At 39.2% G+C, this 14,779-nt stretch overlaps 1 protein-coding gene across 1 annotated transcript; it reads left to right on the top strand.

The window, feature by feature from the left end:
• Positions 1 to 1,118: 1,118 nt before the first annotated feature.
• On the top strand, positions 1,119 to 4,336 carry LOC137639726 (uncharacterized). The gene is made up of 5 exons (XM_068371971.1): positions 1,119 to 1,304; positions 1,443 to 2,076; positions 2,476 to 3,009; positions 3,202 to 4,251; positions 4,305 to 4,336. The coding sequence occupies exons 1-5, from the start codon at positions 1,119 to 1,121 to the stop codon at positions 4,334 to 4,336; spliced, it is 2,436 nt and encodes an 811-aa protein (XP_068228072.1).
• Positions 4,337 to 14,779: the final 10,443 nt, after the last annotated feature.

Here is a 14,779-nt window from a genome sequence, read left to right as displayed (position 1 = left end):
AAGGGTATGTAATTTCTTTTTATTACTTTCTCGTGGGATATTATCTTTATGTACATTTTTTTTTTTTGAAGGGGATAATTTTCGTTAGACTGTGTAATATAGTTACCTTAAGATAAAGGACTTATGATGTCACATTTAATTTAAATTTTTTCAGTCAGGGTATAGGATCATTAAGATAAAATAATTGGGAGTGTAATTTATTAAATTCATTTTTTTCTAAAGGGAAGGTATGTAAAGGGGCTGATGTTTTAACGAAGCATTAAGCAATCTCAGTGACATTGTCTGTTTTATTTAATTTGTTATACTTTAAGTATAAATACAAACTTGCTTTACAGTCACAGAGTTGCAAGTGGTGGTGTTGCAAGAACGCACCCAAACATTTTTACAATTCCATATTTTTTTCCTTTTAAGACTAGCATAGGAGGGTCACACATCGTGGAGATTCCATATTTTTTTCCTTTTAAGACTAGCATAGGAGGGTCACACATCGTGGAGATTCCATATTTTTTTCCTTTTAAGACTAGCATAGGAGGGTCACACATCGTGGAGATTCCATTTTTTTTCCTTAAGACTAGCATAGGAGGGTCACACATCGTGGAGATTCCATTTTTTTTTCCTTAAGACTAGCATAGGAGGGTCACACATCGTGGAGATTCCATTTTTGTTCCTGAAGACTAGCATAGGAGGGTCACACATCGTGGAGATTCCATTTTTTTTCCTTAAGACTAGCATAGGAGGGTCACACATCGTGGAGATTCCATTTTTTTGTTCCTTAAGACTAGCATAGGAGGGTCACACATCGTGGAGATTCCATTTTTTTTCCTTAAGACTAGCATAGGAGGGTCACACATCGTGGAGATTCCATTTTTTTGTTCCTTAAGACTAGCATAGGAGGGTCACACATCGTGGAGATTCCATTTTTTTTCCTTAAGACTAGCATAGGAGGGTCACACATCGTGGAGATTCCAATTTTTTTCCTTAAGACTAGCATAGGAGGGTCACACATCGTGGAGATTCCATTTTCTTTTTTTTTGACTAGCCTAGAGGGTCACCTACTGTATAGTTGTGATTCCAGCTTGTTTTGTCTAGCATAGAGGTCCACCCATAAAATTAGCAAAATGACTGCTGCGGAAATTCAGGACTTTGTGGCCCTTGCAGAGCGACAAGGTTACGAAGGAGAGGCATTGCAAGGCTATGTGCGGGAGCTTGTGAATGAGGCCCGGAGGAAAGCCGAGCAGGAAGAGTTTGAGAAGGAGAGAGAGCGAGAGCATGAATTGAAGATGCGGGAACAGGATATCCAGCTAGCACGGCTAAACAGCCCTCACCCCAACGGCACTCAAAATGGCCAAAGCTTCCCCTCCATGCCTGTCCACACACTCATTCCTCAGTGGGACGACAAGGATCCTGTGAGGTGGCTAAATGAGGTGGAGTCCGTGTTTAAGACGTGTGCCGTAGCGGAGGATATGAAGGCCCTACTACTGTCAAAGCATATGGCGGGGAAAGGGAAGAATGCGCATGCTGCGCTCCCTGCCGATAAACAGGGTAATTTTGAGGCCGTCAGGAAGGCCTTGATTGAGGCCTATAAACTAAGTCCTGAAAATTGGCGCCGTCAGTGGCGTAGGCTCACCAAGTCCCCCACGACATCTTGGTCTGATTGGGGTTTTCAGAAGGATAGGCTCAATACCCTTTGGGTCGAGGCTGCAAAGTGCACTTCTTACGACAACCTCCTAGAGCTCTTCAAAATTGAGGACTTCCACAGGAACGCCCCACCGGCGCTCTCAATTTACATATCTGAGAAAAATCCAGCCACGTTTAGAGCATGCTGCGAGTATGCTGATGAGTACGAGCTAGTCCGGTTCAACTCGGGGCCCCCCAGCTCAGTCCCATCGGGTAAGTCTAAGCCCCGGCAAAATCCGATCTCCCCTACCAAGTGTGGCCATTGCGGGAGATCTAACCACTTGGAAGCCAACTGTCGGCTGAAGCTATCCGGTCAGTCAACTGAGTCCACGAAGCAGACGAATAAGCCCAAGGTTAAGGTGGCGAAGCCGAACTATGCCAGTGCATACTGCGAGGTATGTAAGTGCTACGGACACACAAAGAACTACTCACTATGTCCCAGCAAATCCTCAGCCTCTTCTCCAGCTGCCCTCTCAATCTCTATCCGTGAAGCTCCCAAAAGACAGCCCGCTGTTGGGGAGATCACAGTAGCTCTGCCTCAAGGAGACGGCTCTCCGCAGTCGGTCAGAGCATTACAGGATACCGGTGCAGACGTTTCACTAATCTTATGGCACCAGTTGCCTATCGGTGCCAAAGTTCAGCAGGATAATCGCATGACAGTCCGTTGGATCGAAGGAGTCACTAAGGATCTTCCTACTGTGGAGTTGAGAGTGACCACGCCCCAGCTCAGCAAAAGGTGCAGGCTAGGGGTAGTGAGCGATCTCGGACATGAGGGCTATGACTTGCTCTTGGGACAAGACCTCCTAAGAGGCATACAGCGTGTGCCCCTCAGGTGCATGAAAGCAGTTGAGCCGGAGCCCGAGACTGAGAATGCCCCTCCTGAAGAAGACAAATGGCTAGCTGACATTGACCTTGGAGAAGTACCTTGGCTAAGTGAGGTGGCGCGAGAGCCCTCCTCCTATAGCAATGAGTCTGAGCCTCGTACCCCGGAAACCTATTCGGAAGGAGCGGTGCTGCTCACCACCACAGGGAATGAAGCTAACCCAAATACTAGCCCAGGGGTCTCGGGGGAGTCTGAGGGAGAAGCGTCCATTTCCCCAGAGGACCTCGGGAGTCGGACGGAGCTTATCAAATCTCAGTTGTTGGACGAGACGCTGAAAACCTACAGGGAAGCTGCTTACTCAGACGAAGCAGAGATGACTAACCTCTCAAAGGAGAATTTCCTGCTGAAGGAAGGGGTGCTCTTCAGAGTCACCCGAGGCCCTCACGATCCTGCAGAAGCCCTTTGCCGGCAAGTAGTTGTTCCCCGTAATCTCCGCTTGGTGGTGCTACGTATGGCTCATGAGGGATTGGGAGGACACTTTGGTGTGAAACGCACTACCCACCTGATCCAGCCTCATTTCTTCTGGCCGGGATTGCAGAAGAGTGTTAAGGCTTACGTAGCCTCCTGCCATCCGTGCCAAGTTGCCGGTAACCCAAACCAGGTGGTGCCGCGGGCTCCTCTCCAACCCATTCCATCTGCAGGTATCCCCTTCCATGATGTACTAGTGGATTATGTGGGTCCCCTGCCCCGTAGTAAGCGTGGAAATCGTTTCTTATTAACCATGATTGATCGGTTCACGCGCTACCTCGAAGCTGTACCGACCAGGTGCGCCAATGCCAGTCATGCTGTCAGGGGCCTGACACAATTTTTTTGTAGGTTTGGGTTCCCAGCCACAGTCCAGTCGGATAAGGGCTCTCACTTCATGGCAAGAGAGTTTAAGGCAGCAATGGAGTACCATGGTGTCCACCACCAGACCTCTACGGCATATCACCCAGAGAGCCAAGGACTCGTGGAGCGCTCCCACCAAACACTAAAAACAGTCTTGACGAAGTTAGGGGAGGCTGGCTCTTCGGATTGGGAGGAGAACTTGCCTTACGCTCTGTTCGCCCTCCGCCAAGCACGCTCAGAAACCACAGGATACAGCCCTTTTGAGTTGTTGTACGCTCACTCCACACGTGGGCCACTTGACATACTCTATGAAGCTTGGGAGGCCTCCTCCAAGGCCTCCTGGGTGGAAGAGCTGCCAGATATACAGGCTAAGATACGAACTGCCTGGGAAATTGCCAAGGCTTCCGAGGCGAAGGTACAGGGCATCACAAAAGGTCACGTAGATCGTAAAGCCCAGGATCGAAGTTTTGAGGTGGGAGACCAAGTTCTGGTTCTCCGCCCAGGGGAACAGAGACCGTTAAGCACAAAATTTACGGGCCCTCACAAGATTCTTGGGAAGAAGGGTAAATTAAATTACCTAGTGGATTGTGGCATAAGGCGAGCCAAGTGGCTCCATATCAACCTGCTTAAGCCCTATCAACAAAGGGCCAATGTGGTGGGTACTGTTACCCAGGTCCACTCACCCGAGAGCAACTCCGAGGTCCTGGCCAACTTTAAGCTGGTCACCCCTGTGTTGGACACTGTTAAGAGGGATATTGTCAAGAACCTCCTGCTACAGCACCCACAGGTAGTGCGAGACACACTGGGTCGCACCCAACTACTAGAACACAAGATTGACTTGGTCCCAGGAACGTGTCCGATCCGTCAGAATTATTATCGGTTAAACCCCCAACGGGCTGAAAGGGTGTCGGAACAGATAAAATTGCAGCTCAGCTTAGGTCTCATTGAGGAAAGTGAAAGTCCATGGGCATCACCGGTGGTCCTAGTGCCAAAAGAGGGAGGGGGGGATAGGCTATGTATAGATTTCCGCAAATTGAATGCGGTGACAAAACCTGAGTCCTACCCACTCCCTCGCATCGAGGATTGCTTGGAGAGCTTAGGTGAATCACCTTATCTAAGTAAGATTGACCTAGAAAAGGGCTACTGGCAGGTACCACTGGCAGAGGAGTCGCGGCCACTGACCGCATTCATAACCCGAGATGGACTTTACCAGTGTCGAGTAATGCCTTTTGGTCTTAGGAACGCACCCAGCTGCTTCCAGAGACTCATGAACAAGGTACTAGCGGGAATTTCCAACTGTGTGGTCTACCTAGATGACATCGTCATTTTCTCCAAGGCCTGGGAAGAACACCTCCAAACCCTAGGGAAGGTGCTGAGGGCCCTCCAAAAGGCAAATTTGGTCATCAACCTCAAAAAATGCACGTTTGGCGGGACTGAGATTACCTACCTGGGCCACCAAGTAGGAAGGGGCAAAATAATGCCCAAAGATGCAAATATCCGTGCAATACAAGAGATGCCCTACCCTAGGACTAAGAAGGAAGCCCAACGATTCCTGGGGATGGTACAGTACTTCCGGAGGTTTGTGCCCAACTTTTCTCAGGTAGCCGCTCCCATCACAGACTTGTTCAAAGGAAAAAGGCTGTTCTGCTGTACGGATGAATGCCGGGCGGCCTATGACCACCTAAAAGGCATTTTAATGAGCCGTCCCGTGCTCCGTGCACCAGATTACACTAAACCTTTCGCTCTTGCTGTGGATGCCAGTGACATAGGGGTGGGAGCTGTCCTCCTGCAAGAGGAAGATCAAGTCCGACACCCTATTGCATACTTCTCAAAGAAACTGAACCCTGCTCAAACTAGGTACAGTACTATTGAGAAGGAGCTCTTAGGCATGGTCTTGTCACTGAAGCATTTCGAATCATATCATGCTGACCATGAGTTCCCACTCACAGTCCTCACAGACCATAACCCTCTGACTTACTTGACGCAGTTCCGAAATAAGAATAAGAGACTCATGAGGTGGTGCATGGACCTCCAAGACTACAATTGGAAGGTCGAGCACATAAGAGGCACAGATAATAAAATAGCAGATGTCCTCTCCAGGCACTAGTGCTCAGGGCACAGTGCCATAACCATAGCCTGTAGTCATAGTCAGTAGGTAAATTTAGTTTGTATGAAAAAATATTTATTGGCCTTGGTGTCTCCCCAGGTAGATAAACTTGAGGAGCCATCTTGGCATCATTATTTGTATTTAATTCATTTTCATGTATTTATTTTATCCTTTTCTTGCATATATGCCAATTTTCTTTAATTTTATGCCTACCACTGCACTAGGTCACTTAACTTTAACCATCTTTTACATTTTAATTTTCAATTTTGCATTTTTTAATTTTTTCAGTTGCTGCCTCACAGCCAGCATACTTATTTCTATGTGGCACTTAAAGTTAATTTACAGTCAAAATACCGTAAAATGATGACCCTAGTTGCAGCTTAGATATTTATCCATTATCGTGGTGAGACTCACTGAGGGAGGAATCATTAAGGCTAGTGGCTTCAGACCTTGCTTGCAGAGTTCTTGTCCTGTTTTAGGACAAAATCTCTGCTAAAATGGGGGGCTGTTAGTAATGGCGGTCTTTACGCCACCTTTTTTCCAATAACAAAAGACCCCGCCAGCATGGGTCGAAATGCCACGAGTTTGGGACCCTACCCAGAGTCTCACCCCCCCCCCCTCCCACCATCCTATACCAGTCTACTCCCCCTGAGATCTCAATTTCAGCTACCTTCTACAAGTCACGTGAGAACATCGAGGTCCCAGGACAAGGGAAGCGAGCTGTGAAGGATGTGGGGAGACGAGATCAAGCCTGACCAATAGGACAGCGGTCAGGCCAATCCCCCTACCCCCCCCCCCAATTGGGGGTCAAGTGGGGTTGACCTACCCAGGGAAAACTGGGGATCTTCTTCGTAAGTCAGCATCCATAAGGAGAACATCTGCTCCTTCTTCACTCAACCTCCTTGAGGGAAACATCATCTCGCTTCACCCTCAAGACATCAGGGAGGCAGGACCTCTGTCTACATCTTTCCACAAGGGAAAGAAACCAGAGTCATTTTTACTAAAGGTAAGGTGTCTGATTTTGAGATTCTCAATATCCTTATCCAACCTGCCATCCCTTCATTATCACACCCCATTTTTCCTTATCCTCTAAAGAAAAATCCTACCCACTGAACCTTGTATCCTATCCCCCTATACCCAGACCACGTGTGCAGTTTAGTCCTAGTTTTAATACATTCACCCTGTGACAGTGTTGATTCCCATGTGTAACGTTTAAATCCCTAAGCTTTGCATTTTCATTTAATTTGCTTAAAGGTTTTAACCACACGACTTCATCGTGTTCCCAGCCGGTAGAAGTAAGTGGGCTGTTAATAATTCAATTTATTTCCCCCTTCCAGGGAACGTGATTGCTGTGCTGGCGTTTCATCCACGGCCAACCAAACTCCATTCGAAGCTCCTCGTGGCTCAAACTAAAATAGTTATCCGCTGTGCTCCCCTTTCATTTATTTCTATTTAAATATTATTGTAAATACATCTTTTTGTCAGTATTCCTTGTATCATTGCTGACTGGCGACCTTTATTATTATTATTTGTTTGTTATGGCCCTTGAGTCCCTTAAGCAAGGCCGGACTCGAACCAGTGGCCCGTAACAATATATATATATATATATATATATATATATATATATATATATATATATATATATATATATATATATATATATATATATATATATATATATATATATATGCGTGGGAGTCATTAAAAGACCTGATGATTGGTATTACAAATATATAAAATGATAGATTCAATCTATATTCTGAAAAGTAATTGAAAAGTTATTACGAGAAATAGCTTGATAATTATTACTGCTAATTGGGGTATCACAAAGGAGTATCCTGATATACTGGGAATTAGGAATTAAGACACATGGCTGGGTAGTTTTGGGCTCACTCCCATTCATCTCTTAAATATATATAACATTCTTTTTATTCTTTTCTCTGCTGAGACTCTCTTGTCATTTGTTTATAATCCTTTTTCCTAGAATGCAACAAAATATATATATATATATATAAAAAATTATGCCAATAAAAAATTGGTGTTCAAAAGCATTTTGATACCTTTTGATGACCATAAATAGCTATAGAGTTAAAAAGGAATAACCCACTATTACTCGCCAAGGATAAAAAATTGCTCACTCTTTTCCACTGATTCGTTCCTTCCATTTCACGACTCCTCATACACAATTATTTTTTAAATAAAAATGAGTTTATCAAAAACACAGTATGACAACATTTGGCACATGAACTGAATTTGTGAGATTATTGTGGACGCTAGTTAACGGAATATTTCACGGCCATGTTTAATGAAACCGTAAGCTTTGATTCTTCCTCCGTGTTTCTTCCGTCCCCCATATTTCCGGGTTAATGTTTAGCGAGTGTTGCATTTGTCTTGTATATTAACGCAATTTGGTATTGTGATCACGCATAAGAATTATTGCAATGCCCTCTCTCTCTCTCTCTCTCTCTCTCTCTCTCTCTCTCTCTCTCTCTCTCTCTCTCTCTCTCTCTCTATTATCTATAACTTTTTACAGTTACTAAATTAATAAGAATACTGATCAAAAGTCGGAGTTATGGAGGGGCATAAAACAAGCAAACATGCAGTTAAAGGCATAACATTAAGATTTATTCAACCTAATTTTCCCTACACGCCAATTTTCTTATAAAGTGCAAAGGTTGAAGAAATCTGCAGTTAATGAATAATCAAAACTCTAACTTACTGCCAGCCAAATATCATACATCCTAATCACGGTACAGCAAAAAATGCATGAATCAGAAATTTATGTTTTTCATTTTCCAATTTCTCTTCAATAACTGAAGGAGAAAAAAAGGGCTAGTTTGTAAGATAAGCATTATAACTACATATATATAATGCAATGATTAACATTGGTACTCAAACGTACATAATTGATATATATATATATATATATATATATATATATATATATATATATATATATATATATATATATATATATATATATATATATATATACATATATATATATATATATATATATATATATATATATATGCATATATATATATATATATATATATATATATATATATATATATATATATATATATATATATATATATATATATATATATATATCCTACACATGGTTGTTATGATATCCCTGGGCGGAATTCTTAAAAAAAACTCTCATATATATATATATATATATATATATATATATATATATATATATATATATATGTATATATATATATATATATATATATATATATATGTGTGTACAAATATATATATATATATATATATATATATATATATATACATATATATTTATATATATATGTATATATATATATATATATATATATATATATATATATATATATATATATATATACATATATATATATATATATATATATATATATATATATATATATATATATATATATATGTACATATATATATATATATATATATATATATATATATATATATGTACATATATATATATATATATATATATATATATATATATATATATATATATATATATATATGTGTGTGTGTGTGTGTGTGTGTGTGTGAGTTTTTTTAAAGAATTTTGCCCAGGGATATCATAACAACCATGTGTAGGTATGGTGCCCTATTTTGTGTTTTAGCTAATAAATTACCTCAATAGTAATAAAGATACATATAAGACTATATAAAAAGAGGATGGCGAATAAGGCCACTACGAAAACAGGTGACTATGAATAGTGTTCTTAGCTTTATTTAATATGATCTCACATCCACATAGAATAAGCCCAAAAAAAGGATATTGACCTGCGAAACAATCAGGTATAAAACAAACGAATTGTTCACGGCAAAAGAGGAATCTAGTGAAAGCAAAAAGATAATGGTAAAACTCAGTTGATTCAAAGAATTCAGTAATAACTGAATCATAGAATAAAACTTGAGGCAATATCATATACCACTCACACTTATCAATATATCCTTTTTTTTTTCTTCAAAGCCTTAGAACACTTGTCACTTTAGGGAAACTCTTTTACAATTTGGTAGTAGACAAAAGTGAGCCATACCTTATAGTGGGAAATGTGTAACACCTCATGTGGATGGCCGCACTTCACAGGAAAGAGAAGACAAGACAAAAGATGAAATGTTTACTCCAGAAGCATAAGCAAATAAGGCAATAATAGAAGCTCTCTCACAAAGGTGACCGGATAGAATATCTTTCAATAATTATCTAAAACACTATCTCTTATTGGATAAAAAAATATTCCATTAAAATCTCATACAAGATAAAGATCTAGAAATAATGAATCCAAAGAATTAAATATCGTCGTTCTTGTAGGCAGAGGAAGACTTACGAACTATATTTTATTCTGATTCTATATTCTTTTCAAGGGCTACTAAACGAAAAACTGCTCTTGAAGACAACACAAGATTCTTGCACAATTCAGCATCCTTAAACCCAATATTACATAGATACAAAAATATATATATTTTTACTAAAGGTCCATTTCAGGTAATCATCCTAGCCTCAATTTCAGTCAATCATACTCATACCACCCTTGCGTATGCTTTAAATCTTCAGAAATAAAAACAGACACATCATATTTGTAACCGATGGTTTGGAGGTAAATAACCTAAAACAAAAGAGGCAGTCGTGAAATACTGAAATACACTTTTTGAGAAACCAATTACCCTTTTAACAGAAAATAAGACAATACGCTAAAACATTCCCTCAAATTCATCACAAGAAAGGTCAGCTACTACTCTATGCTTATATTCTCCTAAAATAAAGTACAAATGGCATCTAGTGTTCCTTAAATGGGGTTCATAACTATAGAAATAGTAGATGGTCGACAATTTTACCGTGAATCACGGAAGTTTTCACATGCCAAGTAAAAATTATTCTAAACCGATGTGTAATTTCTAGAGATAGGATATAAAGCTGAATAGTTTCTTCAGTTTGGTAATAGGTTTTGTCGTACCATTTCTTTTTGAAAGACTATGGAATACCTGCTTCGCCAAAAATCATATCATTGAAATTTTAGTATTTTCATTCATTGCTAAATGTTGAACTTTACCTGTTCATTAGAGTTCTCTTGCTTGAGGGTACACTATTCTATATCATTTATCATCCTCTTGTTGTTTTCAAGATTTTATAGTTCATGTATGAAAGATCTAATTCAAAGTTGCAAATGGTCTTAGAATACCTCATTTTGATTTTTCATTACTTCTCTTGTTGTTTATTTATTTCCGTGTGTCCTTTCCTCACTAGGCTATTTTTTGCCTGTTGGAGAATTAGGGCATATATCATCCGGTTTCTTAAACTAGGGTTGGAACCTAGCTTTTAATAATAATAATAATAATAATAATAATAATAATAATAATAATAATAATAATAATAATAATAATAATAATAATAATAATACTTAACACGTTTCTTCAATCTGAGGATGTTTACTGAAGTGGATGTCAGTTCTTTACATTACATTCTAAGAACAATATGATTAGTAATCTATTAATTTCAGTAAATTTATTCAGTGAGGGCAAATGATAGCTACAAACTGTATTGTAATCCGATGATAATTGTCGTCTTTCACTTAATATAAGGTTTGGTACACAGCTATAGTTTGTTATGAATAGTAGGAGTTTACTTGATTACGAAATATCCTATATCTTATCCAAAACTGGAAACCATCACTGAAGACTAAACCTCCGAAAAAAAATGGATTTGCCTTCCACTATAAAAAGTTTCATCGTACTCTGAAAGGATTAACAAAAACTGGATTTTGTTTAACTGAGGCGATATTAAAAGAAATAAATGTCAAATGAAAGTAAGTCAACTTAATCCTCAGGCAAGAGATATAAACATTGAAGGAATATAATATTTTAATGTTGAGCATTATTTCTATTACGCTTATACTAACGTGTGTGTGTGTGTGTGTGTGTGTGTGTGTGTGTGTGTGTGTGTTTGTGTTACTATGCGTGTGTGTTTTGTCGCTAAAACAGGTGACAGTCTTGTATTCAAATATTGCGTTAAAAAAATTTTTTTTTGATCAATTCCATCCGAAAAAAAACCAATAACAAAATTCTTTTTCGATAAACGATTTAGCCATGAGTAGGATTCAGTTTTGCCTTTCAGTCGAAACAAATCCAGATACTTTATATTTACCAATTATCCACCAGGTGAAATATGAAACCATTCCGAATCTACTGTGAAAAACTGATTGAATCACAAATTTCACTCATACCCTAAATAAATTCTTTAAATTTCATCGTAAGAGCTCAATTCTAAGTTTGACAAACAAGGATAATCATGAAAGTTTAGGCACTAATGGATTTACGGATCAAATTTAGCTAATCTTTCGGTTAGTAAACTAAAGGTACTGTCATTTTTTTTTTCAACACTCCACACAAAAGCAAAGTAAGTTTTGTCCTTTGATGTACTTGAACTTCCAACTGGGGATTTTGATACAACAGATATTTTTGAATGTACCTGATTAAGAAGCAATGAAACAACAACATATAAAATGGTTTCTTATCTTCCTAGGTCCATTTATCATTGTGACTTGTGGGTTCACAACGTAGTATTTGATATCTTATGCTATTTTAAACTGATAATCCAATTTCTGACATTCTGTGCCTCTATTACTTGTTTCTTTTCTATTGAACAAGCTGATGCAAGTGCCATTTTATAAATTATATATGACTGATATATGTTAACGTTCTTACTGATCTAGAAATATTTCATACTTTCTTATTCATCACTTATATATAGGTTATTTGCTATTCATCACTGGGTTTCTTTCCCTGCAGCAACCTTACGTGTTGTAGGGTTTTAATTTTCCAACCAGGGTCGTAGCTTGGCTAATAATAATAATAATAATAATAATGACAATAATAATAATAATAATAATAATAATAATAATAATAATAATAATAATAATAATAATAATAATAATAATAATAATAATAATTAAATAAAATCTATCGATACCTCAGTGGCATTTATCTTGTAGTGAGCCTTTTTATTGCTCGGACATTCCTTCTTTCATCATTATTGCATTCCACCCCTAACTGTGCTGCTTGTTATCAGTAAGGAAAGAGCAAAATACATAGTAGAAATCATATAATTAACTAAAAGAAAACTATTGAAAACTAGGTCAATCGAGTTCGGCTGCTTCATGTTACGAAAGGGTACTGCGTGTCTCCTCACATCATCAGGCTGAGTCTGGATGAATTGAGTAGGGCTGTGATGTTTGCCGCGAGAGGTTTCATAACTGTCAGGCTGATACTTCGCTCATGATTGCTGAAGCTTAGTGGAGTCGTGGTTTGAGTAAATCCAGGTGGAGTTCCCGATGCGGCTTTGATTGTATTATACACTGCTTGAGCAGGGCTCAGAGTCAGGTAATGTTTGGCTGCTCAGAGCCTAGGTCCGGTGGGTCCCGATCTGGTTGCTGGTTGGATGATACACTCCCCGCGAGTCTTAGTCACAAGAAAGTTGCCTGGAGGCTGATCGGCATCATCCTTGTCAATATTTACTGGTTGGTGGGAGGTGTTTCTACGACAGGAGAGGAGGGGAAGCATCTCCTAAGTTGTATTCAAGGTTGGGCACTAGAAGAGTTGGAAGACCCAGCCCTACTTGGCTAAGGACTATGAACCCTGAAGTAGGCAAGGAATGGAGATTTATTGATTTAAAAGCTTAAGATAGAGACGACTGGTGAAATCTAACTTAGGCCCATTGCGTCAATAGGCGTAGGAGATGATGATGATGTAGTTACCACATTTCATGACGTATCCTTTCTGCTTAAACATATATACCATTAGACTCTTCACCCTATCTTTTGGTATTATATCCTCTTTCCACCTTGCTCTCAATAAATCCAGCATCCATTCTCCCGCCCCCCCTCCTTCTGTTGCTAGTATCTTGGCCATTTCAATTTAAACCTCTGATCGACCTGGTACTTTATTTTACCGAATGTCCACTTCACATCTGTACTTCGTATCTCCATCAGAGGCCACTCCATCCTTCGTACTTCTCCAAGGTGTTCTTTCTCATTTTCAGTATTCAATATTCTCTTCTTCTCCTCTTAATGTCATCACCCTGATGCAATGTATTTTCATTCCTATCCCTCATGACTACCAAATGCCCCAGATTTTATCTCTGATTTCTCCTCAAGTTTGAAATCTCATTGATACTCTTTTCTACTTCATTTGTTTCAGCCTTTCATTCAACTACATGCTCATCATATAACTATACTCATGTTCTTCGTACAATCTTTTTCTTATTCTCTCTACCGTTCGTTTGCTCCTTAATTTCGTTTTAACTGATTCTCACACCTCTGTCCCTCACCAATTTCCACCTTCTGACACACCATTTCCACTGGTTCATCCCACTAATTCCTCCGTTTCCCCTACACATATTTTTTCATACCTACCCAGATATTTTCCAATCTGTTACCCTGTTCAGTCTCTAATTTCAACCTTTCCAGTCGTTTCATTCTTATAATCATCCTGAATGTCTCACACATTTTCCTTTTGAGATCCAAATATTAATTCTAGATCTCCCTTTTCCCATCTAAGGTTTCCGACCTCTCATTTTAAAATCCACCACAATCAGTCTATATTGTTTAACATATGATTCCGCATAACCTCCTTTTACAGTTCCTTACAATTTTATTTGGCTTTCTACTCCTCCATTTTCATAGATTTCCAGATGCTTATCTAGCTTCTGCAACCAGGTGTTCATTTATGCCACTTAAAAACTCAGATCCATATATGATTTATATTCTACACCCTCATGTCAAATTCCAAACCTAAAATCTTCATGTACATCCTCATTTATGCTCCTATGATCAGCTTCTCCCCCTCTTTCACTGTTCTAATAGCTGCTTCAAAATCATATCTAAATCTTTCTTTAAAAGCTTATCATTTATTCTCTTTACTTCTACAACTTTTTCCTTTCATTTCTTCTCTCTCGTGGCCCACTGTGATGAATCTTATACCTATTTCCCATCTCTCTAGTTCCATTTCCTTTCCATCTAGTCTCCTGCAATCACAAGGCACCTATCTTCTGCCTATGTCACTCAATCTTCCTGTTAGTGTACTAAGATTCCAAGTATCCAATGTGATTTGTCATTCTGTCACTAGCTTCTCAGACCACAGTTGTGAACCCTGCGGTGCACCTCGTCCATTTTCCACGCCAGTATTGGGGTCCAACGTGTTTCGCTTTCAGTGAACAAGTTAGTCACATCCATATGTGGAATACCGATAGGCATGGTTCATAATTA

This window comes from Palaemon carinicauda, chromosome 4, assembly GCF_036898095.1.
Source record: "Palaemon carinicauda isolate YSFRI2023 chromosome 4, ASM3689809v2, whole genome shotgun sequence".
NCBI classification, from domain to species: domain Eukaryota; kingdom Metazoa; phylum Arthropoda; class Malacostraca; order Decapoda; family Palaemonidae; genus Palaemon; species Palaemon carinicauda.
Note: the sequence above shows the minus strand (reverse complement) of the source record. Positions and strands in the feature narration are given on the sequence as shown.

Excerpts from the sequence above, each read along its gene's own strand:
- LOC137639726 (XM_068371971.1), top strand. The coding sequence starts at position 1,119 with ATGACTGCTGCGGAAATTCAGGACTTTGTGGCCCTTGCAGAGCGACAA. Across the intron at positions 1,305-1,442 it reads GGGAACAGGATATCCAGCTA|ACGTGTGCCGTAGCGGAGGA; the intron begins GCACGGCTAAAC and ends TCCGTGTTTAAG. Across the intron at positions 3,010-3,201 it reads TCTCCGCTTGGTGGTGCTAC|GTATCCCCTTCCATGATGTA; the intron begins GTATGGCTCATG and ends TTCCATCTGCAG.